Here is a 26,453-nt window from a genome sequence, read left to right on the forward strand (position 1 = left end):
GATAAAATATAAGAGTGTGTGACTTGAAAAATCAACTTTCAATTTTTTTTTTGGGGGGGGGACATCCTAATACACACACACACCGTAAGAGGATTTAACAAAAAAAAAAAGATTGATAAATTAGCTCATCAGAAGACACTAAGAAAAATATCCATTATCATACTCTCATACACTGTAATGCTCGTATTTATTGTAAGTCCTCAAGAACAGTTCAATATTTTCCTTTTCTGTAATATTTTCAGTAGCTTCTTTTTATTTGGCGAATACTGTCGAAAATTTAAAACTCACTAAAATATTTTTGTTTTTGAATCTTCGGTCTGTTCATATAAATTTCACAAAATTTTCAACTTGCGAATTCACCGATATCTTTATTTTCTTGAAAATAAGTGCTTTTTTCAATATAAATATTGGTGAAATACGAAATTTACGATGGCAAACAAACTACTGGCGTCAAACAGATAGAACTAAAGCGTCAAAATGAAATGCATGAGGTCATCTCATATTTTTATGAGTCTTATTTCTCATTGCATCCACTGATGTACTTGTGTAAAATTTGCGCCAAGGAAATTTGTTTGAATCTTGATTTTTTTTTCAGTTTATTTAAAAGTAGTTTCTACAAATCGCTACAAACTACTATTTTTTCGTAGTTAACTACTCACTACACTACTTTTTTTTAAAAGTAGTGCGCTACACTACAAACTACAAACTACTAAAAAATGTAGCTACTACAGTAGTGTCGCTACTTGTAGCGCGCTACTTCCAACCACTGTATTAGTCATATGTATTTATTTTAGCTATTTCAAGGCAGAGTGAAAATTATCCATGGTACATGTAAGTCTATGCTAAAGACTAAAAAGCTTTTTAATAACAATAAACAGGTAAATGAAAAAAAAAATCTTTTTAAATAAACCCACCTTACTTATCATGAATTAGTAAGGATGATTCATTTATTCATTAAACTATTAGCTTTTTTTTTTAAATAGTAAAACTAAATATTTATACAGAAGGAAGAGACATTAAAGCTTTTTTTTTTTAATCACTTTCAACAACAAATGTAAAGCTGATTATTAAAATTAGTACATATAGTGAATAAAAATGCTACACATATGTTTCACTTAAGAACTATTTTTAATTGTTCTGCCAGAAATGTATAACTCTTTTTATGTTGTAAATGAATTCATGTGGAGTGATCTATACCATTAAAATCTGTGCATATCTGCCTGTGTGTCCGTAACCTTATCTCCTCTGGACTGTCTATGTCTACCAGGTCGATGCTGGTGCAGCTGGATACAGAACATTCAGGGAGGGGGGGGGGGGGCATTCTGCCCAGTCTCACCCCTCTAAACCTTAAGAGGCAAGGGATTAAAATATTAAATTTTTAAACTGTCACCTGCCACAGGGGACATTGAGCCGCCGCAGGTGGCAAATGGGGGTGGCAAGCAAGGCTTGGGCCCCTAGTATCTAATAATAGAACCAATAGTGATTTAATTTCACATTATTAAATCACAAGGTTAAATTCTGAAAAGAATTTCTTGAATCTTCATGCTAAGAATTTTTTAGAACATTTCAGAAGCACTGAAAGCAAAAGTTGAAGTACATAGAAAAATTGAATGATTTATAGCATCATATAGGAACATGATTATTAATTTCTGCATGATTTGTAGTACATGATCTGTAGTAAGTAAATAAGGAATAATATAGTGGTATAAATACAAATACTTTTAAACAGGTACAAAATGATTTTGACAAATGCACACACTCAATATAAAAAAGTAAACTTGCTATTCTACTTGTTAACTTTAACATGAATTTTCAGGCAAAATCTAAACATAAAGTTATCTATTCATATGCCCAAATAAACCATTATCTTACCTTTATTATAGATTAAGCTCTTAACATCTTTTAAAAGTTTGAGGAGTATATCTAACTTAACTTTTGTATATGGTACATTCTCACACAAAACAGCATAGCACTGAAACGAAAATAATTTCTCAGTTATTTACCTGTTTCAAATGAGTTACATAAAAAATTGCATTTCTGTCATTTAGCAAATTATGTAAATTATTTTTAGAATAAAAGTAGCAATAACAAATAATAGAGTATTTGACACAAATAGCTTTTTCTTCCACTTAAACTTTTTAAAAAAATCATTTTAACTAAATTTGAAGGCAAAAATATGAACACAGTTAAAAAGCAAATTTGCAGATTTAATGTATAGTTTTGCTTTTTACCTTTTACCAAAGATATTTATTTATTTCATAAGTATTTTATTTATTAGTTTAAAAGTTTTTTAAAAATGATATATTTGACATTGACAGCATTGGCATTGTCAAATAAAATTTATTGGGGGAGACCAACTTTAACACTGCTAATTTCAAATTGCTTCAATATATATGTGTGTAGTAAAAATGGATTAATATTTTCATTCAATACACAATCTTAAAAATTGAAACATCTTGATTAGCATATTCACACAAAATAAATAAACTAAATTCAACCAAAGAAACTTTTCCTGACAAAAATAACTGTGGTTATTTTCCTGTTGCGATTTTTTACTAAGTTATTTTAATGAAGCGTTAACACAAGACAAGATGATTTATCCGTTTTTTATTATTATTATTATTTATATATTTATTTTTATGTGTATTTTGAGCATAGTTAACGTACTGAAGCACAATACTGACTCTAAAATGAGGTATGGGGGACTTTCTCTGCGGAAATTTTTCGAAATTATTGTTCTACAAACATTTTTAGACGACCTTTGGTGATGTTAGAGAAAAGAGAGGTTTAAGGACGCCCTCGGGAATTTTTTCGAAATTTGAAGTTTTAAAAACACGATTGTAGGCCATGTTTGGGAACAAATAATGTTTTGAAATTGAAAGCTCTGAAAAAATTGAATTTAGATGATTTTCAAAAGTGTTGGGAAAAGGAGTTTTTAAAGGCTTCTTCCTCAAAAGTTTTGAAAAGTGGAGATCTAAACATGAAGTTTTAGACGCTCTTTGGTGCTATTAGTGGGAGGGAAGGTTCAGGGGATCTCTGGAATATTTTCACCGTTGAAGCCCTGAAAACGAAAGTTAAGACGATCTTTGATAGTGGGGAGTGGGTGTTTCTTCAGGATTATGGAGTAAGCGCTCCCTTGCTTTCAAAATCAAAGTTTCAAAAACACAATTGTAGGCTACCTCTGATGAAGTAAACTGAAGGGATAAGGTTTGAGGAGGGTCTTTTTCTTTTCCAAAATCATTTGACGGCTTTGGACAGACATTTTTAATTTCCAGCCGGTTAGTTTGTTTGAAATACATACGTCTGCGGCTTCAGTAAAAACACTTTTTAACATTACTGACTTAGTGTAATACTTCACAGTTCACACTGATACTTTAGGTCTATTTTTTCACATTATTTTAAACATCATGCCTCCTGAAATTCTTAATGATGTTTTGTTTTACTTTTTTTTCTTTCATTCAAGCACTTACGTCTGGTGTGATTATTCAGTACAATATTTTAAAGTTCTCTCGTTGTATTTCAGTTTTTTCTATTTGAAACATATTTTGGTCACCCAGGTAAGGTAAGTTAATAGTACAGAATCTCGATGTTCTTAAATAATATTTTAAGATTGCATTTAGAAAGGGGGGGGGGGACTTTTTTTTTCACTTTAACTGTATTTGCTCGTTTATCATCGATGTACTTGCTCATTTTTAAGACTGCGAAGGTTTTTCTTTTTCTTTTCTTATATTTATATATATATATATATATATATATATATATATCATTAAGATGAAATTGAAGGACCAACTTCTAAAAAATGGAGGAGGGGGCGACATATCAGTTATAAGAGGTAGTCTTCTTTTGCTGTTGCAGGAGTTTTGTAGAAACCCAGAAAATTTTCTTGGGGACCTTAAGGGTCTTCTAACCTTGACATAATGTATAACCCTGAAATTTCTGTCCTTCCATCGCAAATCACGAAGGAAAAAAAAAGTAATTTCTATTGATCTTCTGAATAACATATAACCTTAGCATTTTTACAATCTCATTTTGAATATCCGGTTGAGTACACTTTTTCTCTCTTTGAAGCGTCGGCTTGGACCTTGGGCTATGTTCATTCCTTCATTGCAAACCCTCAGTAGATGCATGAGGTTTCCTTTACCATTGCTATGTCTTTATGCTATTCCTTGTCTTAGAGCAGGTCCGTTATTTAGACCCCTAGTTTTGAGAAAATAATGTCTTTACATGAAAGTGGGCTAGAGTTTTTTCCCCACCGTACCTTCCCTTCTCGTTTTTACCTCCTTAAAAACTCGAATTGACGGACCTGCTTCCGAGGGTTTTTAGACACAGTTTAGACTTCTTATAATAATTAGCAGCGCTTCAGCAGCAATTCTTTGCTTCTAAGCTTTCATTGTAGAGAGTTGCCTTTTCTGCAAGCTCCTTTAGATTTAATTACAGAATAATTAAACATTTCACAAAAATAAATAAATTATGTGGTATGTAACTGTGCATTATCGTCCATTTTTGGAATTAAAATGGTAATAGTTCCTCCCAAAATAATAGATTTTATCTTGACAATTTTTGTGGGGGTTCGACTCTCAATTATTGAGGTGGTCCAGACCCCTCGGAACCCCCCCCCCCCGTCCATGATGCTCATGATTGACAGAAAGATAAACACGTAAGTGATTTCATCAACATCTTCAAATTTTACAAATAAACCATTTCAAGCAATTTAAAAATTTCATTAACAATATTTTTATTGTGAGGCACATTTCATTCACCTTCGTTTCAATTCCTCACTGCAGTTGTTATTTTACACTTAAGTTTGTGCCTTGAGACTGTTTATTTATATTTTTAATGTGACCTTCAATCCTGGGATGTTTTTAGTGGTTATGGACTAGTAATTTTAATCTTGTGCACAATTTTTTACTCTATTAAAATTTTAGGCTTTTAGCTTGGCCATGAGAGTCCATGATGTTTAGAGTAACTCTCAATCAGGATTTTGGAAAGCTAATATTCCTTTCCTGTATAACAGGGGTTCTCAACTTTCCAGGCTCTTTGATCCCTTTGGACATTGATCTAAAGTCAGACCACCACCACATGTTATCGAGACAAGAACTACAGTTGGAACTGAAATTGGGTAGAATCACTTAAGTTTAGACCTAGAGTACCAAATAGGCCGTAACCTAGTTCCCATGATTTTTTAAATTAAAATTAAGATTTTCTCTTTTTCTTCTACTGACTTTAGGTGTATGTTATAGTGAAGCTTGGATAAGTTGAGCCATGACCTTAAAAATGTTTACCTCTTTTCTTTGGGTAAAAGGAAGGGTATTTTGGTGCTGAGTTGATTTGGGTTATTCTCGTAGTAGTTTTGTATGAGTATTCTATATCCAATTCATACAAATAACGCATCTCCTTTTCACTGAACTCCCTAAAAGGAAGGAAACACTGCCAAGGTTGTACCTTAACTTATCCGAGCCACACTATACACCAACAAGTAACTTAAATGAGCGGTTGAGCACCACCACACTCCTGAAGTCATCGGTGCTGGTTCTAGTGCTTATCGAGAATTCAATTTTTTCTTAATGAAAACTTTTGCTAATAAAATTTAGTGTTGAAGCAGTGTAGTTTGTAGGAACACACAGAATACATTAAATCATAATTGAAATCAAATATTAAACTCATACTCAGTTTCAAAAAGGTCATAATGAATTCCGCATTGCCAAATCATGCTTCACAAATGGCATATTGGTAAATTTCTAAAGAATTCTTTTCAAACAAATCAGATAGCTTTTTTTTTTTTTTTTGAGTTTAAAATCTGTCTTTTACAATGCTAAGTATTCTACTCTGTGACATAAAAAGTATGAGAACCACATATAAAAAAAAACGTTACATAGTTTTTTTTTTTTACAAAACTAAAATAATAAAATACTCAGCAGTACACAACTTACTTTTAAAATTTGAATACGATGTGAGGAAGAAGTTTCAGCTAATAGAGCAAGGTGAAGACATCTGTGAAATTCATAAATCATTGATGCAAGGGCAGAACTCAAGGATATAAATGACAACTGACCAATTTTCCTAAACACAAAATTTTAAATCATTTTATTACATGTCAATAATGCAATTAACAATTAAATTTTTGCACTTATGACACAACAAAGCAATTTCATCAAAATCAAATAATTTTTAGATAACACAAATAAATAAATGTAAAAAACCATACACTCGATTAAAACAGAGATTAGGAAGGCAAAAAAAAAAAAAAAAAAAAAAATACATATAACTTAGATGTAAAATTTAATGTCAAACGAGTAGTGATAAGAATTGAACTGAAATATTTTGCCATTAAGATACTAGTTTAACCGTCCATATGAGTTCCAATACTTAACTCTGTACACAGATCTGGTACCAGTAATTTAATTCAGTAGTTTTTTTTTTTTTTTTTTTTGTCAAAAATCGAAACAAGGAAACAACAGATGAACACAAAATACTGCTTTTCTGAATAATTAAGGTAAGTTTTAAATTATGTAATTATTCTAAAATAGGCAGGGAGGGAAAAAAAGTAGACAATGTTTCCACAGCAGAGAGAAATACTTTGTAAAAGAATTATAACAATCTAAAGACTAGAAAAAAGGCATATTACTTGTAAGGAAACGCCTAGATATTGGGATAAACAATTCTGTTCTTTTTCTGGTGTTTAACAATCATTCATTCAAAAATGTTTTGCCAAACATTGTAAAGAACAGAATGATAAAAATATGGCAATAAATTAATGCTTCTTGCATGGGGTGCCTCCTAAATACCATAAAGACCCTCCCCCCCCCCCCCCGAACCCCTAAAAAAAAAAATTAAGAGCGCAGCCTGTGCCATGCTGGCCTCCTGGTCCCTATTTGGCCACATCTGCTTCTTGTACTCATGAATAATGCCCTCGTGAAAATTCTCGACATTAGTTAGAGCAGCGATTCTCAATCGGTAGTCCAGCGAACCGGCACTGGTTCTCAGTAAAACTTCACCGATCCTCAGAGATTTTGGCTTGTCCTCAATTAAAAAAAAAAAAAAATCTTATTAAAAAAATAAAATAATATCCTTCTTGACTTTCTTTCCTTGAATTTTGTGATTAACTTTCAAAACTGTCTATGATTTTTTGATTTTTCAAAAAGGCTTATCGATGGTCATTACAATAATTAGCTATATCCAATCTTCATGAATGTTTTTAAACATCTTTAACATCAAGCAAAGTTTTATTTGTTTAAATATATTTATTAGTTATTATTTTATTTATTTGTTTGTTTATTTTGTAGAAAAGAAAAAGCACTCAGCATCCCACTAACTTTTCCACAACGGTTCGCGAGTCAAAAGTTATTCAATTTTTTAGTCATTCAATTCAATAAATCATTCAATTTCAATAACTTAAAAATTCACATTACATTTTTTCTCCTATTATCCACAATGCTAAATTTTTATTTGAAATAAAACATGAAAAATGGTTGATTAATTATTTCAGGCATCCTCATATATATAATAGAGCCAATTTACTGATCGAGTAACGCTCCTGACATCACCAACAATGAAACTCGCTCCATAGCATAATACACGGATAATATTTTTTGGTAATGTTTGACATGTAGGGAAAGGCTTTATTTTGACAAGCCTGAACAGTATCCAGTAACTTAATTGTTTTACTGGCAAGACTGTGAATGAAGAAATGAAAAAGAGGTCAACAATGAATGCTATCTACTGGAGCTTAGAGTTAATCCACTGGAGTTAGAGTTAAAATTTCAACTGTCAAAATACCACCAAACAAGCAATTGCTTCATTCAAATGTAGAAGTAATTCCCCCCCCCCCCCCCCCCATCATATCTTGATGGGCAATTTTCTAGTATTTCAGATTTTCAGTGTGTGAAATACACTTGCAGAAAGGTTAGAAACATAACTGAATGGGATATTACTCTTAGGATTTTACCCCTTTAAGATAATAAGAAAATAAATAACAGCAATACCTTCCATCAGCAAAGGACAAAAAATGCTTTGATCCCTTCAACATTTCAATTAATAGAGTCAAGGCACTGAACCTCACCTGAAAGCATAATATTTAATTTCTATTGAACTCACAAGGCAAAACATAAAAACGTGAACAAGAATTCTAAAAGAGCTGGTCATGAGAATATACGAACCTGAGATGATGGATCTTTCAAAATTGTGGTAAATATATTCTGACTTGCAACTATTCCACAGAAACTAGGAGAATCTGGAAAAAATGAAGACCAGTAGCCAAACATTAGCTTTTTCTCAGCAACCTAATGGATAACAAAGGCAAACAGTTAGGGAGCTGTATCTTAAAGCTATTGTTTTGAATAACTTTAGGTGTGACCACTTTTAAGAAAGCTTTCTTTGTTTAAATATTTAAACAAACAATTATACATGTTACATAAGCATTTTAAGCTTTTAAACTTCATATAAATCTTTTAAAGTACAGCATAATCAATTGCAGCACTAATACTAAAAAACACAATTAAATAAAAACTGATATTTTAAGATTTTCATTAACTTTTTCATGCTGATAGGTGTTTAAAGTTCTCAGTAAACTGTTAGGATATGTTCCTGTTAATAATATTAACAGGGGTAGAAGTGATTAACTTGTAACATATAGGGAAGGGTGGCCCAAAGCATGTACGTTTTCGAAAAACGCTCGCAAATTGTAGTTTTTTGGATTTTTAACGCAACAATTTCGGTTTTATTTCCTAGCAGGATTCTTGAACTTCAAAATAAAAAGTGATTTTTGTATTATTTCAAACCCAATATTTATTTATTATCAAACATTACAAACATTTGTAAAATCTGCTTTGCCCTATCCGGGGGCCTAAAGCGGGTAAGCTTAACTAATTGTGATTTGGTACATTTGCCAATCAAATATGAAGTTATAAATGAATATATTAATTGACTAGCTACCTGCCATTATAAAAACTATAAAAAAGCTGTACTTATCCAATTTAAAGTCAGCACATTTGTTTATAAAACACATAAAAATAACTGATTTATTTAATAGACTAATTAATTGCCATCCTAAGAAATAGATTTTTAAAGTTATACTTATCCTATTGAAATAGAAAATCTAAGTCAAACATGGCCAAAGACTTGTGCAAAGGAATTATAAATAAAGATATGATTAAATCCTATACACGCTTTGCCTGACCCCCTTTGTTTGAAGGCACGTTTTTTATTTCAATAATTATAGCCTTAAATTTAAAAAAGAAACAAATGAAATGAGCACCGTAGTTTGTAGGTGGATGGTATAAGAATAACGTATTATTATTGACAATCAAAAAAATAAGCTGGTCGTCGACTAATCAGAAGTTACAAAACTTCATTCTTTTAAAAGAAATGTATCATTTTTTAAATTTTAATCCTGGTTACGCCATGCCGCTTCAATGCAGATTTGCTGGAACTGATTAAAACTTGGGGGTGTTCGGGTAAAAACGACATACGTAAACATTGCTGCTTACACACTATAAGGGGTTATACGAAGGTCTACCCGCTTTGGGCCACCCTCTCCTAGGACATTTGCCATGAAAAATGTAGGACACATTTTACAAATAATTTTGCTGCCAAAAAATCAAGAATATATAGTTAACATTATTCTGATAGTCCATCAAAACGTTCGTTCACAAAACCTTTGATTTAGATGCTGGTCAATGTTTTTTAAAGCAATAAGTGGTGAACTTTCCACAAGTTCATTACTAGTTTATTTCAAAAAGTATGGTCCAATGTCATGAAAATAGTATATGATATTTTTCCGTCCCTTAGCAGCTGTATATTTCATGGCAAATCTGATTCTAGAAAAATGCAGACTGAATCTAATGACTTAAAAATTTATAGTTGCTCTTAAAGTCTCAAGAAATTTTTGTAAGGGGGGGGGGGGTCAAGTTTCAATGGGCAGCATTGAAACTTATATTCTAGTTCTTTTAAGTAAGTAAGGAGGATTAAAAAGACATTCCAGAATGTTGATATAATAAAGAAAATTAGAATCATTTCATTGACTAAACCTCAAGATTAAAAAATAGAAACAATAGAAGAAGAAAAAAGGTGTACCTAAGACCAAAATAGGAGGAGGAAAAGCTAGAACTTAAAAATATAATTCTGATTCACTTTAATTTATATTGCTTTGCATAATTTTCCCATTAAGTCATAAGATGTAAAAATAAGAACCAATAACTAACTTGAACTTAAGTTTTACAACCTCACCTCCTCCCTCAAGTAAATAAATAAATAAATTTATGAAACATTAATTAAGGTTTTAAATGGGAAAAGGAGCAATATATTGCAAAAAAAAAAAAAAAAAAGCAAGTGAGTGCTCATTTGCTCAAAACTTAGTAGCCAAAAAAGTAATTGTGATAGTTTAATGACAAAATCAAGTTTAGGAACAGAATACTTAAAATAAAAAAGCCTCAAAATTTAAAAAAAAAAAGGTAAAACAGCTTCTAACCTTTAAAATAATTGAAATGTTTACAAGATACACAAGGATTGTAATCTCATATACAGCATGCAATTTTCGGCAGAGTAAATGTTCAATTTGACAAGCTTCTAAAATCAGTTAATTTAGATTGCCGATCACTGATTAAAGCTTTAGTTACATCAAAGTTTTAATCAAATGCCGAGATATTATAGCTACATAGAGTCATAATGTAATTGATGCTACACTACATGTATAGGCTTCAAAAGCACTAATCATGCAATATAGAAAGAGCAAAGATAAGTAAAGGAAACCCTTTTTACTCAAAATGTATAATATCAGCTACTTGACCTTCTTTATACCTAATCATTGTATTTGTGTACACCTTTTTGTAGAAGATTGGCAAATAATACATGCTTACTGGATTCATTGCTACATCATATTTTTTTTCTTCTTAAATTAAAATTTTTGCATCAAGATAAATTGTTATACAGCTAGATTTCGGAAAAAATTATTTTCATTAGATCTAGTAAATTTTAGAAAACATATTTTATAGCATAAATTTCAATTTTCAAAGTAATAATAACTTTTTAACTATTAAAGAACAATACATTAAGAATGATTGAAAAAAAAAAAAAAAAGACAAACAGCCCCAATCATTTTTCTTAAATATGCTTACTGTGGTTGATGCAGGTTACTTTCGACTCTAAAAGAGCGTAAAGAATTTATATGATATGAACTTTAGTGTCTTTTAGCTTTAATGGGTAAGAAAATCTGTGTTGAAACATTTTGAAATATACTATGCATACTTTAAAAGAAAATACCTTAACAACAGCTAGTAAACTTTGATAAGCATTCTGCCTTATTGAAGTGCATAAAGATTTAACTTTTGAAGCTTGACTCTCAGCATCAGAAAACTCTGAATCTGAACTACTGCTCTTTGCTCTGAAATCATTAAACTTTCTTTGAGGAGAAAATGCAGGAACAGAAGCAGCGCTTCCCTCAAAATCAGAATTTGCCAATTCATTCGAATCTATAACAGAAACAAAGAAGAAATTCTTCAAAAACTGTTAACTTAAATCTGTAATGAAACAAAAAATAATTTTATGTTTTACCTGTATTACACCTGCCTTCAGATTTTGTCTTATGTGCATTTTTCTTAGCTCTATTTTTCCGGTTTCGTTTTTGCTTTCTAAGCTGGAAACGAACAGAGAAATGAGTACATAAAAATATTTAAAAAATAAATAAACATGATTATAAGTGAAATAAATCCCTTATGAGGAAATTATTAGATGCTTATGAATTGCACTGTAATTAAACTATTCAAAGGGTAAACTTTCATGAAAAGAAAAAAATTACTCACAAAAAGTCAATGTGCTAAAAAATATCCTTATTAAAAACACAAAAATAGAATATGAATAAATAGAATGTGATGCAATGCTAAAATCTTTTTGATAAAAAAATCTTACATGCATAAAAAATATTCAAAAAACCAAAATGAATGCTTAGAATATAAAATTATCTTCATAATTACAGAAGTATATGAAGGAAACTGTTTGCATGGATAGTAGGTATGTAAGTGAACTTTTTGAAGTTTTGAGAAAAATGCATTTGAAGTTCAGATCCTAGGTAGGCTTTCATTGATTTTTTTTCCTAAATCCTGCTGTATAGCAGCACCTACTAGGGACATTAGTTGTATCTTTTGCCCAAAAATAGATGAGTGGTTCTTCTACCATTTGTACAGGTTATCTTAAATCTTTAAATTTTGGCACTTGCATTCCTTTGCTTCTCACTACCTCATATATCATATATAGTCTTGCATATTTTACATCAAAAAAAAAAGATTCCACATAGTTATTTTCAATACCAACATCATACAATTTTTCCAAAGGCTTTTCAAATTCTTGTTAAAAATAAGTTATTTGATTTATGAGATAATATTCGATAGTTGAAACAGCTCCACTTTGCTTTAAAATTTAACTACATGACTTGAGAAAGACACTAGAGTAACGGCACCAGTAACAGACATGCTTAAGACATCGCTCTCAGGCTAACTCAATTTTCCAAGCCTTTTAATGTATTTAGACTTTTAAAACTATTTTTCTCTCACGCAACTACACCTCATCAAATGTTTTGCTGCTTCTGGATCCTCTGAATTAGTTGATTCTATTTTTATTTGCTCAATTTCGAAAAAAGGTTCAACCCCCAGTAACAGACACCGACAATTCTGATGATACCCAGTAACAGATAGGATGAGGAAAGGATGAGTAATGGACAGTATTTCTCTTTCCTCTTCAAATTGTATAAAAGTTCTTTTTTTTTAGATCTAAAACCTTATTAAATTCAAATCAACATGAAACACCAGCTGACCTTGTGGCTGTTCATAACCTTCCACCACTGACTGTCTTGTAAATACCAACTGGCTCATAAATTCCCTCCGATAATATAAGATGGTCGCACCATATTCATGGGTCACAGCAACATCAGTTTTACCTGCCTGAAATTCTTACAATTTGAATTCAAACTTACAACTGTCTGTTACTGGTGCCGTAACAGTAAGACTTTATGTGATTGAAGTTCTTACAAAACTGAAGTGAATAAATGATAAAATCTTACTTTAGGATAAGGAGCCGAGTCAGATTCATTTTGTAAATCGTCTGAAAAAAGAGGATCAGGACATTTCAAAGTTGGATGTAAAACAGTATCAGTGGGGCAAGGGCCGGGCAAGCCATAAAAAATGGTACACTACAAAAAATCAACAATATTAATAGTTAAATACTAAACATGTAATTAAAACAAAAATTATAGCAAAATATTTTGAGAACTACAACATGTTACAAACCCATTGAAAACAAACCACAACAAAACAAACAAAAAAAAAAAAAGAAAAAATTTTTTTGAAGCAAAAAAAACCTTATTTATTTATTTAATCTTGGACAATATTAATAAACAAAAATTCATCATTATTTTCTAAAATAATACTTAAAATATTCTTGAGAATTACATTAAAAAAAAAACCAGATGGATATCCGACTAGCCCAGAAGAAGTGGTATGTGTCCCCCCCCCCCTTTTTTTTCAAACTTAAATCAAACAGATCTAAAATCATATTTCCTCTCATCATATCTCATGTCTTGTACATGAAAAGAAAAAAGTCTTCGATAGAAATGTGAACTTCGGTACTTATAATAAGTTTACCTAGGAAGATGTTCAAAACTCAAAACATTACTCACATACAGAGGCTTAAATGCATACCATGAAATGGTTGATTTCATTTTTTTTTCTTTTTATACTCTATGCTATGTTACATTTTTCTCTCTTGAAACCATGAGTCAAAGAGCTGCAGTTTTTGGGAAGACTTTTCCCACTCCAAGCAAGGAACCTAGCTATCAAGGACGGATCCAAAAAATTTTCAAGGGAGGGTCGATTGATTTTAATTATGTACCCTTTACTACATATCCTGGTTTACATATCATTGCCTCAGAGCAACACTAAGACAACTAATCCCAGGAATAACACTAAGATATCTACTGTTGCTCTGAGACAACGATATGTTGATTACAAATGTCATTCAGTGGGAGGCCTCGAATCCCTCTTCTCCTAGAATCATCGAAGATCGTCTAAAATTGCATTTTATTTTTTAAATTTTGGGGAAGAGTTCTGAACACCATTTCTTTTCCCAGCATCTTTGTGTGAACTTCAATTCTGAAATTTTCCTCTTGAAATATTACTGAACTCTTCAAAAATATCACCGAAGATTGTCCAGAATTCCATTTTAAAAAATCCACTATTGAAATATTGTCTGTGTAGAGTCCCTCAAGGGAGGGGCGATCTCCCCCATCACTCCTCCCTTGTATCCATCCTTGCTAGCTATGAAGATTTATATACTGTTGCTGGGGCTATATAGGGACTATATTTATTATTTGGTATAGTGAAAATACCAAACAATTGAGAAAATAAATAAGCAAGAAATGAGAAGCTTGCTATGAGCAAGAGCAAAATTATTAGCGAAATAAAATTTATTATTTTACATGCTTTGCTAGAAATAGTTTTTAAAAATTTGCTTTTCTCTAGGAAAAACTACTAAAAAAATGTTTTACACTGTTACAAATATGAAACATAGTTTGTAAGAACTCTATGATTTACATGTTAAATTCATGCGCTCTTTTTTACATTTTATGAATACAGAAATGAATTGCATCAATAAGACACACACACACACAACACAAATCGTAAATTTGAACAACTTACTTTTAACACACCTAATAATTCACCAAAATTTTTCAAAGGAAGATTCTTAGAAGCAAATATATACTGCAAACACTTTAATGAACTTTTTATTATCTGAAAGATAAAATGCATTGAGTGAGCAATAGTAACATATGTAGATTTTTCCGAATACATGTATCAAGGAAAATTTTCATTAAAATGGTACCAAAGTGTAAAACAAACTGATTGCAACTATCACAACAATGTGAATTTAAATACAGTACAACCTTGATATCTTGAATTTCTCGGGAAAAGAAAAAAAAATCGAGATGTCAAGGTTTTGAACACTAGTAACTTGCAATTACACATTACATACATACATGTATATATTTATATGTGCTCTAGGCAACAACTTTGCATAACATTGAAAAAGTTATTTTTCTACATTAAACTAGATTGGAAATTTATTTACATCCCTGTTTTGATGTAAAAATATCTAATATAGAATTTTTTGACCGGTTACTAGATGTTCTTAAGATGGCTGATCTCGTAATTTTCATTTTCCAACAATTTCTTAAATCATAGTTTTTCTCAATTAACTTGATGGTTTTCTATTATTGTGGAAAGTACTGGAAAAGATCTTAAAATAAACATGAGTTTTGACTTTCTTTTTTAATCTACAAACTTAAAAATTCTAATTTTATTTTCAACCAATGGCACATTCAAAAGCTTTTCATTAGCCATTTGTAGCAGTTAAAAAAGCAGAATGAGGAGGATGAAGAACATGTTTTCTGTTTTCGCTTGAAAACTGACGAAACATAGACCATCTACCCTCAAAGTAGGCAACAAGTTCCGAAAACAAGCACAAATAATTTAAATTCTGAGGAAAACATTAAGAAAAATTATTTGAATTTTTAAAATATTACTTGCCTTTAGTGATATTATATCTGATGAACTTGTCTCCAGTTTTTGCTTCAAAACTAAAATACATTTCTGACAACAAGCGCTTAAAATTTCATCTGATAAGACACTTTCATTTGGCTTTCTGAAAATAGAAATACAATTAAACTTTCTTAAAAATGTAAAATCATTTTAACATTTTAAATTAGAGTTAAAGCATCATCAACTGAAAGACAGTCATGTTTGATTATTTCTTTTAATAAACATTAAAAACAATTAAAATGAAAATCTCAAAGAAAAAGTTTTAAAAAAAAGGGGAGGAGCAAAAATAAAAAAACCATGAAATAAAAAGGGGAGGGGGATGACAATCTGAGGGTACCTACCTACCACTGTCATTCAAAACTACAACACTTTTTTTTATGGATTTCCAAGAAAATATACTTATTGTGAACCTTCAAGCATCTTTAAGCATTTAAAGTGATACATGAACTATTAAAAGAAGAAATTTTTTCTGTGATTACCGAAGACTAGGTTGGATTAGAAAGGCCATTATCGATAGCAGGATTTTAACAATCTGTGTTTTTTAAGCATAATTTTTTAGGAAACAACCAAAATTTGAAATGTTCTTGGTCCGTTTGTATTTTTTTGCCGACAGCAATGAAAAAACTTATAAATTATGCTTTATTTGTGAAGCTTCAAGCAGCAAAACGAAATGGCATACAGACAAAAAACACACCCTAGAGAAATGATATATATTATTGTACATTTGCTTACTTTTCAAGCAGGCTTAAGAGGCACTGAAATGCATTATACTGGATGCTTAGGTCTTGCCTAGGCAATAGCAGCAAATTGGAAAATACACTACTCTCATCAATCAGAGCTGCATGAACCTAAAAATATTAAAATTAGATTTATTGATAGACATTAGAGATGCAATGAATATTCGGCAGTACCAATTAATCGGCCACTTTATAAATTATTTATAATCGGCAAAATTTTGCTGATTAATAGGAAGAATAAATATATTTTTTTAGCAAACTTTCAACAAGAAACTATGATGAATACATTTATTAACAATACGTAAATGTAATTTTCTGCAAAAGTTACTATCACATGTAGTATGAAAGTAAGTGTACAGAGCAAAGAGGGAACAATTAGTTTAGAAGGTCCGTAAAACAGAATGAAATAAAAATGAAGAATCTTCTCACAGCTGATATTCACATGGTACTAAAGAAAAAACGTAAAAAATTAAATTCCAGGTCCTGCAAATTGCTATGCAAAAAACATGAGTAAGAAAATCCCCAACCCCCTACTCTTTTTGCACCATCTGCCTTGCACTTATTTTTTGTCGTAATTTCTGTTTGTCTTTTGAAGGCCAGAAATGTGACTGCAATACACAAATATGTATATGATCCCACTGTAAACTCCTCTTAACTCTATCCAACGTAAAAGAAAAGGTTTCTTACTGCTTTTTAAAAAATCAGGATCATTTATTAAGCTTATAGTATTATTCCTTCATCCAGCTTTTGATGACACAACATTTGTTTATTGGTTATTTTGTTCCTCTTATGTTTTACATAATTACATTATGCATTTTACAAGTTAGTCTTTAAATTATTAACCTTGAATTCAAGAAAAAGTTATTATTATTAAATATCTTTAATTTTTAAAACATTTATGTTCATACTTTACTATTTTTCTTTTGCAAACTGATGGTAGAAGTAATGTTATTTTTTTTTATTTATTTTTTCTATTTTGAATAAATATACACATGTATGGAATGTTGCAATATTTCTCAAGGGTCGATTATTCTGCAAGGGCTTTTAGATAACCTTTTAATACGGAAGTTGCAAACCAATAAAATATTCTTATTTTGACTATTGCATATTATTAATTAACCCTCAAAACTCAAAAATTCACCATCGCTGAATTTTAAAACACCATGATTGATTTTTAATGATTTTTTAAAAACCCACGCACAAAAGTGGGCTCTTTTGAAACGTCACGAGCTTACGTCACAGGGCTGTAGGGGGCAGCCTTCCATGGAAGATCCCCTGTTGTCGCTACGGACTTTTGAGCGCGCCGATATTTTTATTTTTGAGAAATTTAATAATATTTTCAACACACTATGCAGGTCGGATTTGTTAAAGCACGGTCTAATAATCTTCCTAAAGTAACATCAATGATGGTGTTTGAATATTTCTAAAAGAATAAGAGATTTTCTGTTTCAGAAACACGATGCCAAGTGCATCTTAAATGAAGCCAACTGCCTTTTGTCGGCTAAGCGTGGCGGAAAAGCGGATGACGTCACTTCCTGAGCCAGTTGACGTCACATTCGCTTGAACTTTAAAAATTATTCTTAAAAGAACTACTTATCGTATTGCAAAAATTTTTTCACCAATGATGTTCATACATGCTATTCTATCATATAAAAATAAAATTCTTAGATTAAATGGCTACTAATAATAGAAAAATAAATTTAAAGTAAAAGTGCTCCTAAATTTGCCTGCTGAACACAGGCTCTAACCCTTATTTTTAAACTTTCATGTCTGTAAAATTTTTATACTATAATGGAATTTTATTAACAACTAGCCGCCTGCGGCGACCAGCTGGTTCGCCTTCTTACGCCATTCGCCTTTTATGCAAGCAGCCACCTACGGCGGCTGTTTGGCTAACTTTACCTTTTTACTTAGCGTTTGCCGCCTTCGGCGGCTGTTTAAATAAATTTGGCAGCAGTATTAATCAATCCATCTCTATCTTTTTTTATGCCATTCACATTTTTATGGCAAGATTGCCGCCTTCGGCGGCTATCTACCTTTACGATCCACCTCTATTTATGTTAACCTCCCCGCCCATTTCATAATAAAAACAAAGATCATTCAAGAAACCGCTTTTTTTATTTAATTTGAGCAAAAAAAAAGTTATCTTCAAAATTCCCCGTAGTGTGCAAAAAGTAGTGTTTGACAAAGAAAAGAAAATCTCGCTGTTTTTATTGAATTAAATGCGCACAACTATGAAATGTTTCGTTTTATAGATACAGCAAAACATCCAGCTTGGGGGGGGGATGGAAAAAGAAATAAATGCAATCCCTAAATAAAACAAAAAAAAAAAAAAGGGGGAAAGAAAAAAAGCAAGCGCTGCCGGAAAAACACGTGGTCATCACGTCATAAAATGTAGAAGTAAGCTATATATTAAAAAAAAAAAAAAAAAAAAGATTAACATTGTTTGCGATTAAGATTTCGTCGTAAATATCGAATCGAAATCTAAGTAGTGACGTCAGGGGCATAAAGGAATGAAGAACCTTTTCTCGACCGATGCGTGGAAAGACATGATGTGTTCAGCTTAAAAAAAAATTGTAAAAAAAAAAACTATTGCTTATTCTTAAGAACTTTTTTCTTCTGAAGAGGGCGAAATGTTTTTACTATTACCAACTTAAATTTTAGAAATGAGGCTTTGATACTTATCGCAGGATGATATTAGAAAAAAATACTCGGGAAAAACTGCAAATTAAAGGTTTTTTCAAAAATTCGTAAAAAATACAAAAATTGCTCTGTCTTCAAATTTTTTTCAGTCATGATATTTAAAATTAAATTTCCTACACTACAGTACAAAAAATATTTGTGTGGTGTGATTGGTTCGGGGTCTGTGAGGTAAAAAGTACTAAAAAGTGCAAAAAAAACACATAAAACATTAAATAACTTTTTTTCTAATTAAAATATCGAAAAACAAAGCCCGAGGTGCACATCTTTGGCAAAAACAGCACCTGTATACCAAATTTCACCTTTCTAGGCCTTACCGTTTTCCCGGGAAGCGCGCCACACACACACACACACACACAAACATCTTATTTTATTATATGTATAGATAACATGAAAATTAGCTTAAAGAAACTGAATGATATTTTGAATTATTTTGGGAAAATTAAGAAAGTGGAGAAAAATAAATCTACTCCCAGAAATAAACTATTAACTATCTCTAAAGTTGAAATTATAAAATCAAAAACATGATAGAGACACTGGTAGTAGTAAAAAAAATCATTATGATCATTGATCATCTGCAGATTATAAACAGCCGATTAATTGGTATTCTGCCAAGTTGCTTATTGGTGCATCCCTAATAGACATAAACCAAAAAGAGGCAGTTTATTTCAAATAACCAGCTTACCTTTTGATTTTTTTCGCAATTTATGTACAGCAACGCCGAAAAGGCAATTAGAACATCATTTAGTACCCACTCACCACAAGTGCTTAAAGCTGACAATGTGAAATCAGTAAGATATGCTGCACAAGAAGGTGTTAAGCTAATCTGAAAGTAAGCAAGATTTTTAAGGCAAATAGATCAAGTATCTCAAACATTATTTTTTATACTACAAAATTAACTTTTAAACAAATGCACTAAATCATAAGTTAGAACAATGTGCTGTTCAGAAATATATAAATTTTAGGAAAGGATACAATAGCGTTTTTTTTTTTTTTTTTTGTATGGGAGGAAAGATTTTGAAAAGAAATAGCTTGATAAAATATAAGAAACAATAAATATCTATGTGAGAAAAAAAAATACTTAAAATTTATTCATACTAAATTTTACACACGAAAAACACTAATAAATCGTACTACCAAAAAGCAGATAAAATGAAAATAAGAAATATACTCTGAATGAATTCATTTGAATATATTTGGCATAAAAATGATTAAGTTAGATATGATTGGAAGAACAACCATTCTTAGCTAACCAAAAAATAAGCAACTTAAATGAGAAAAAAAAAATATGTTACTCTGAGGAATAGATTTAACCACAAATAATAGTTTATAGTGAACAAATTTTAAGAGTGAAATAATACTTACTTTATGCTTATGTATGAAAAAATGCACAAGACTGCTAAATTTTGATAAAATGTGGTCATTTCCATATGGTATAGATTTTCCCATGGAGCATAGAATCTCCTCAATAATCTAAATGAAAGATTTTATTACAAGCATTTAAAATATTTTTCATGCATAGGAAAACAATTAGCACAAAAATAAACCATAAAAGTAAGACAAAAAACATTGCAATAACTAATTGTTATTAATTCTTCATGATAAGTGAGTTAACAGTGGCAAATTTGGGATTTTATTTTGGAAGGGGATAAGGATTTTATATCGTTTTAGTGGCTCCAACTTTTATTAAAACGAATGAATTTATTTCTTTCAACAAAGCTGTTACCATATCCAAAAATGAGCAAAGGGAGGGGGTGGGGGGACTTCACTTGGCAGCTGCTCAATTATTTTTTTCAAACCTATAAATATAGTGAATAAACAGAGAGAGAGAGAGAGAGAATTTAGCTTTTGTTTGTAGAGGTGGTCATTACCAGCATATGAGTACAAAAAGCAAGAGTATTGCATAACAGGAGGTATTGTCAGAAGTGTAACATTTGTAAAGAAAATGGGGAGGGGGGGAACCTCACTGGGAAAATTTTTGAAGTTGTGGTTCTGAAAAGCAATTTAGACCATCTCTGGTGATGTTCAAAGGAGGAGGAGAAGTTCAGGGGCTTTTATGAAAAGTTGGAGTTAGGGGGCTCTCCCTCAAAAATTTCTTAATATTGAAATCTTAAAACTGAAGTTTAAGAAAATCTTAAATGATGGGTGGGGATAGATGAGGATCAGGCGTAACATCTAATTTTTTGAAAATGAAGTCTTAAATACCAATTATAGGTCATCTTTGATTTAGGTAAGGGAAGGGGTTTGGAACTTTCATCCGGAAAATATTTGAAATTGTGGTCTTAAAAGCGAAAACCTAGATTGTAGGCCATCTATGATATCAGAGGCAGGGGCATGCACAGAGGGGGAGAAGGGACATCTGTTGGCCCGGGCCTGAACCTGAAGGATTTTTAAAATGAAGGGTGATATATACACTCAAACCTGGTTTTGTACGGTCTTTTTTTTTTTTGTGTGTGTATGAGGGTTTTTTTTTTTTTGTGCGGTATATGAAAATTTCAAACAGATTGGGACTCAATTGGCAAAATTATTTATAAAACAAGTGCAAGGTAGTATCTTTAAGTAATGACAGGGACATCCTAATGGGAAGTCATTATGACCTCCCAAAAAGTTACTTGTTCAGGAAATTTTGTCCGACTATTCGGCAAAATGATTATCACTTTGTTTTGACTTTGTTTAAAGATAAGTTTTTGGGTTACTTTCTACGTGAGACTTTTTTTATGCGGTCCCTATCTATAGTTTATTTTATTTTATTTTTTAACTGTGTTGTGTGAAAACAACTTTTTAAAGCTACTTGTGAAGTTTCAGAATTTTTTTTTTTTTTAATGAGATTTTTTTTTATATGGTTCCTATCTACCGAATAAAAACAGGTTTGGGTGTTTGTGGGGACGCAGAGGCAAACAATATGGAGGGGGTCCCCATGAAGGTCATTTGTGAGACTCAAAATTTCTGTGTATGCCTCTGAACAGAGGACTACTTAGGTTTAGAGACTTTCCTTAGGAAATTTTTTTTAATTGAAATTCTAGAAACTTTTAGAGGAGCTGTAATGATGTGCGGAAGAGGTGAATTTGGAGGCTGTAATTAAAATAAAGTCTTTAAACTGAAATTTTAGATAATTATTGAGGATATTATTGGAAGGGGGTTTTAGGGTGCTCTCACTAACCACTTAATTTATTTGCACATGTCTGACAAGGGTGAATGTTACTGAAAAATTTGCACATATAAAATTTGCGCAAGTTGATTTTTTTTAAATGCCTGTCTTTTTCTGTTCTAGTTAAAATAGAAATAAATTCCATTAATATTGACTTATTTACCATCGACGGCACAACTATGGAGCCGAATATTTGGTGTGGATCCACAAGTACTGGATCTGGGATGTTGAAAAATTGCATCGGTTAGGTTTTAAGGCATCTCTGCACCTTTATGAAATTTCAGCTTTAAATGCAAGATGGTCAATCGAGAACTACTAGGTCACTTAACATGGTATGACTTTATAGTAACTTTTCAATGACTTTGACGATCCCCCCACCCCTTTAGTTCCAAGTCATCTATCTCACAATTGAATTGTTGTTCTGTCTCAAACAGTAAATAAATAAAACAATAAAACATGATGGGTTTTTCCGAAAAAAACTTGTGCTTTAATGGGTTAAGGAAGTGCGAGCAGAATACTTAATGGAGTCTCAGAACTTTCAATATGAAAAATATTTTTAACAGAGAAATCAAAAAACGTCTTTCTGGAGTTTCATAGTCTTTATTTAAGCCTGCACCTGGAATATTTGAGAAGGAAAATATCGATTTGAATAGAACTACAAAAAGTAATATGGGTTATCAAAACAAAAATATTCAAGCTCAAAATTTGGCAACCGCCCATTCTTCAATTATTGAAGTATCCCCCAATTTTTTAAAATTTCGTGCCCTTGGAATTGAACTGCTAACGTTACAACTAAACATTTCATACCAACATTTTGAATCATAAGCCGGTAATTTAACGGAATCAATGCCTTAGATAGTATAAATATGAAGTAACATAATTAATAAAAAAAATCTCAGTCATTAAATAGAAACCAACAAATTTTTATGCAATATAAAATCGCTAAAAAATACTAAAAATTTTCTTTTTTTTACAAGTACCTGATTTTGAAGACATAAGTCATTAATACTTAAGGCATTAATTTCATCTATCATATGGTTCAACTCAATGACACCCGTTACTTTTGCACTCTTTAATTTGGAATGACAACTTAATATAAGTTCCTGAGCTACTTCAGCATCCATCTCAACATGTAATTACGTCATCTCTTAAAATGATTTAGAATAAAAGAATCACGGACGTAGCTAAACATTATATCCTAATTAACATCACACGACTTAATTCTCAGTCTGGAAGCCGCCATATTGTTTACGATACAACTCGATTACGATTATATTGTTTACTCGCTTTGATTTTTCTTCTTTCCTTCTTTCTTTTTCGGCTATCTGTGTACGTTTGTATAGAATACCCGGTGACTAACCAGGCACCTTCTAATGCACAATGGTTGTAATAGAGTCCCTAGGGACTCTAGGTTAAGCCTATGTCATAAAATCAACCGACCGGTTGCTCTATGCTATCTCTTTTCCTCCTTTCTTCATGCTTTTTAACTCCCTTTGACATTTGAAATTTTAATAATTTAATATTCTTTTTGAATTGCATTAGTGAAAGAAAAAAAAATTAAAAAATATCTCAAAAAGTTGGCATTTTCGTATCTTCGGAGGCACACCAGTGCAAAGGGCTTCTCCTTCCAGTATGCCATGTATAAAATTCCCCATTAAAAAAAAAGTCTCTCCTATTCGTTCCATGGCAGAGCATTTTTTAACATTGGGACTACGCGACACCAATGTCGCCTAGTGAAAAAAATCCATCTCCTAGAAGATGCGAAATCAAACCACTGGGCGACATTGGAAAATCTAAAATTGGTTCACTCATTTATGTAAACGGATTTCAAATCTTTGTAAAAATCTTAGGAAGACCCTTGTCTTTAAAAAAAAAAAAAAGTCGACTCGTACATGACGAAAGCCTTCTTTTTCTTCCCTTGTGGATCGGCGAACCACGCACTCGGTGCCAGATTAAGCAATCGATTAAGCACCCCACCTCATTAGCCCTTTCATTGATGATAGCCGATAACTATTTCACGGCTATCTGTGTACAGGGTACAGGCAGCGATATTAGCCACAGAACAAACAGTACTTACAGAAATACCACTTTGAGGCGACGATTATGCATACATTTGTTTAGAAAAAGGCTGTAACCTTCTCAATAATTTAAACTCTTATGATAAACTTGTGTCGCCTAGTGAAAATTCCTTAAAAAATGCTCTGTTCCATGGATTCAAAAAGAAGGGCAGTAGTACCAGTGCTCCGAGCCTCCCTGGTCGAAAGGTCGTACTTAACTGCATGCTGTGTAGATAAAGCAGGTCTTCGGTTCGATTCCCACCGGTGCCTTGAGTGTGATTTCCTCTCTTTGTGCTGTAAATCTTTCCTATGTTATCTTGTCGGTTCATAAATGAAAATATGAAATAATGCAATGTCAAACTGAAAGAACTGGTAGTATAGAATGAACTATGGAACTCAGTATAGAATGAACTATTAAAAATTGAAATCGAACTAAAACTAAAAATATGCTTGGTTGAACAAGTTTTTTTTTTCTTTCGGAAAGAAATTTCAGTTGTAGGTTAATGTTCAAAACACCTACGTAAGTAACTCTTACTGACGTGATAAGTATTATGGATATGACTTATCTCAATGCTATGGCTAAACAGCGCTAAATATACAAATAAATCATTTAAATGTTACATTACAGATTAGAAGTGCTCATAAAAGTAATAAATATTCAAATCAATCAGTTAAATATTATATTGTGCAATAATTTTTTTAAAAAAATCTGTTACAGGTAACTAAACAGTTTATTTGGCATTTGTTTTTTAGAAAAATGTTGAGTACTTTGCATTTTTAACTGTACAAAGCATTAAAATTTTCAAATCATTTATGAAAAAGATTAAAATATGAACAAAATCTTCCCTTTTTTAAGTTCCCAAGAAGTTCCCTTTTTTAAGTTCCCAGTTCCCAGGAAAATTCCCAGGAAGTTTTAAAATTTCCTTCCCAGAAATCATAGTTTACTCCCGGGAATAAATCCCGTTTTTACCTTTCTTTACAACACGGCACAGAGACAGTAGCGGATACAGCCGGCGGGCAACCAGGCATTTGCCCGCTCGGTGGGCCGGTCATGTTTGAGCCGCTCAGTTGCTGTCTACAAGCAACAAAATGTAAATTCCGCTACGTAAATTCTCTAGCTTCAATCCCTCTTAATGCATAGGTAAAAGCGTTAAAGCCCGCACTGCGGGTAAAGGGGGCAAGGCCGGCGCTTTGCACAGCTTTCTTTCATCCTCATGAGAATAAATTAATGAACACCCTCTTTTCATTCTTATCCAAAGGGGGTTATCTTGTTCAGGGTTTTCAAATTTAAATTATGAATTCATGTAATAAAAAATTACTGATGCTTCTAAAATTTGATAAAGTGTTTTGTTTTCAGTCCCCCCCCCCCTCACCCCGAGAGCATAGTGATTCACATTGTCTATGTTCGGTTTAACACAATTATTTTCATTCAGTGCCAATTTTTGGTTTTTATGCCATTTATCACACAGCTTTATAATTATAATCATTCTGCATTTTTAATGTATTGTATAGAACTTCTTATTGTGTTTTGTAACATTCAAATTCTAATTGTGACAGGTAACGGGAGTCTCTAAGGTGTATGTATATGCATAACAATACCAAAGACCGTCTACAGTGTTGCGATGATAGGATTTAGTTTCGAAAGTTTACCATCGATCTTCTCTTTTTATTAACATTACGAAAGATGTTTAAAACTCCGTATCCAAATCTACAGCATCAAAAAATTTGAAGGAAATTCCCCCCCCCCTCCCCTCCCCTTGTCAGCATCAGTAAAGCACGTCAGAAATCTCGGTTTTCATGCTTCAATTTTGAGAAAAATCTAGGGAGAGCCCTGCCATTACTCTTCCTCCTAAAATCATAGGAGGTCGGTTAAAGTTTCGTTTTTGGAACTTAACTTTTGAATAACTATCTATGCCCTAGTTTTTATCAAAGGAAGTTTAGAATCACGTTTTTAAGACATCAATTTAAGAAAATTCTTGGTTGATGCTGCTTGAGTCTCTCACTAACATCGCTCAAAATCTTCTAAAAACCGCGTTTTCAGTTTTGCCATTCAGATTTATTGATTTCATATATATCACTCAATTGAGGCAGTGAAGGGCAAGGGAATGTAAAGGTATGTAAGTGGCAAAATTAAAAATTTGGAGATAACCAGTACAAATAGTAGGGGAACGAACCTCTCCTCTGTCTAGGGGCAATAAGTAGTCCTGGTAGGCCAGGCGCGGCTTTATTG

General features: G+C 31.8%; 1 protein-coding gene across 1 annotated transcript in view; it reads right to left on the reverse strand.

The window, feature by feature from the left end:
* Positions 1–23,418, reverse strand: part of LOC129226698 (HEAT repeat-containing protein 6-like) — a 54,540-nt gene extending 31,122 nt beyond the window's left edge. Inside the window, exons 1-13 of the mRNA XM_054861328.1 lie at positions 23,147–23,418; positions 20,384–20,491; positions 19,704–19,844; positions 16,314–16,429; positions 15,570–15,684; positions 14,682–14,774; positions 13,049–13,177; positions 11,548–11,629; positions 11,257–11,465; positions 8,157–8,279; positions 7,983–8,059; positions 5,931–6,060; positions 1,873–1,972 (exon numbers count right to left, since the gene is read on the reverse strand). Coding sequence (XP_054717303.1) covers positions 1,873–1,972; positions 5,931–6,060; positions 7,983–8,059; positions 8,157–8,279; positions 11,257–11,465; positions 11,548–11,629; positions 13,049–13,177; positions 14,682–14,774; positions 15,570–15,684; positions 16,314–16,429; positions 19,704–19,844; positions 20,384–20,491; positions 23,147–23,290 — 1,567 coding nt within the window. The 5' untranslated portion in view covers positions 23,291–23,418. The remainder of the gene's footprint in view (positions 1–1,872; positions 1,973–5,930; positions 6,061–7,982; positions 8,060–8,156; positions 8,280–11,256; positions 11,466–11,547; positions 11,630–13,048; positions 13,178–14,681; positions 14,775–15,569; positions 15,685–16,313; positions 16,430–19,703; positions 19,845–20,383; positions 20,492–23,146) is intronic.
* Between the last annotated feature and the right edge of the window lie 3,035 nt (positions 23,419–26,453).

This window comes from Uloborus diversus, chromosome 7 (genome assembly GCF_026930045.1).
Source record: "Uloborus diversus isolate 005 chromosome 7, Udiv.v.3.1, whole genome shotgun sequence".
Taxonomy (NCBI): Eukaryota; Metazoa; Arthropoda; class Arachnida; order Araneae; family Uloboridae; genus Uloborus; species Uloborus diversus.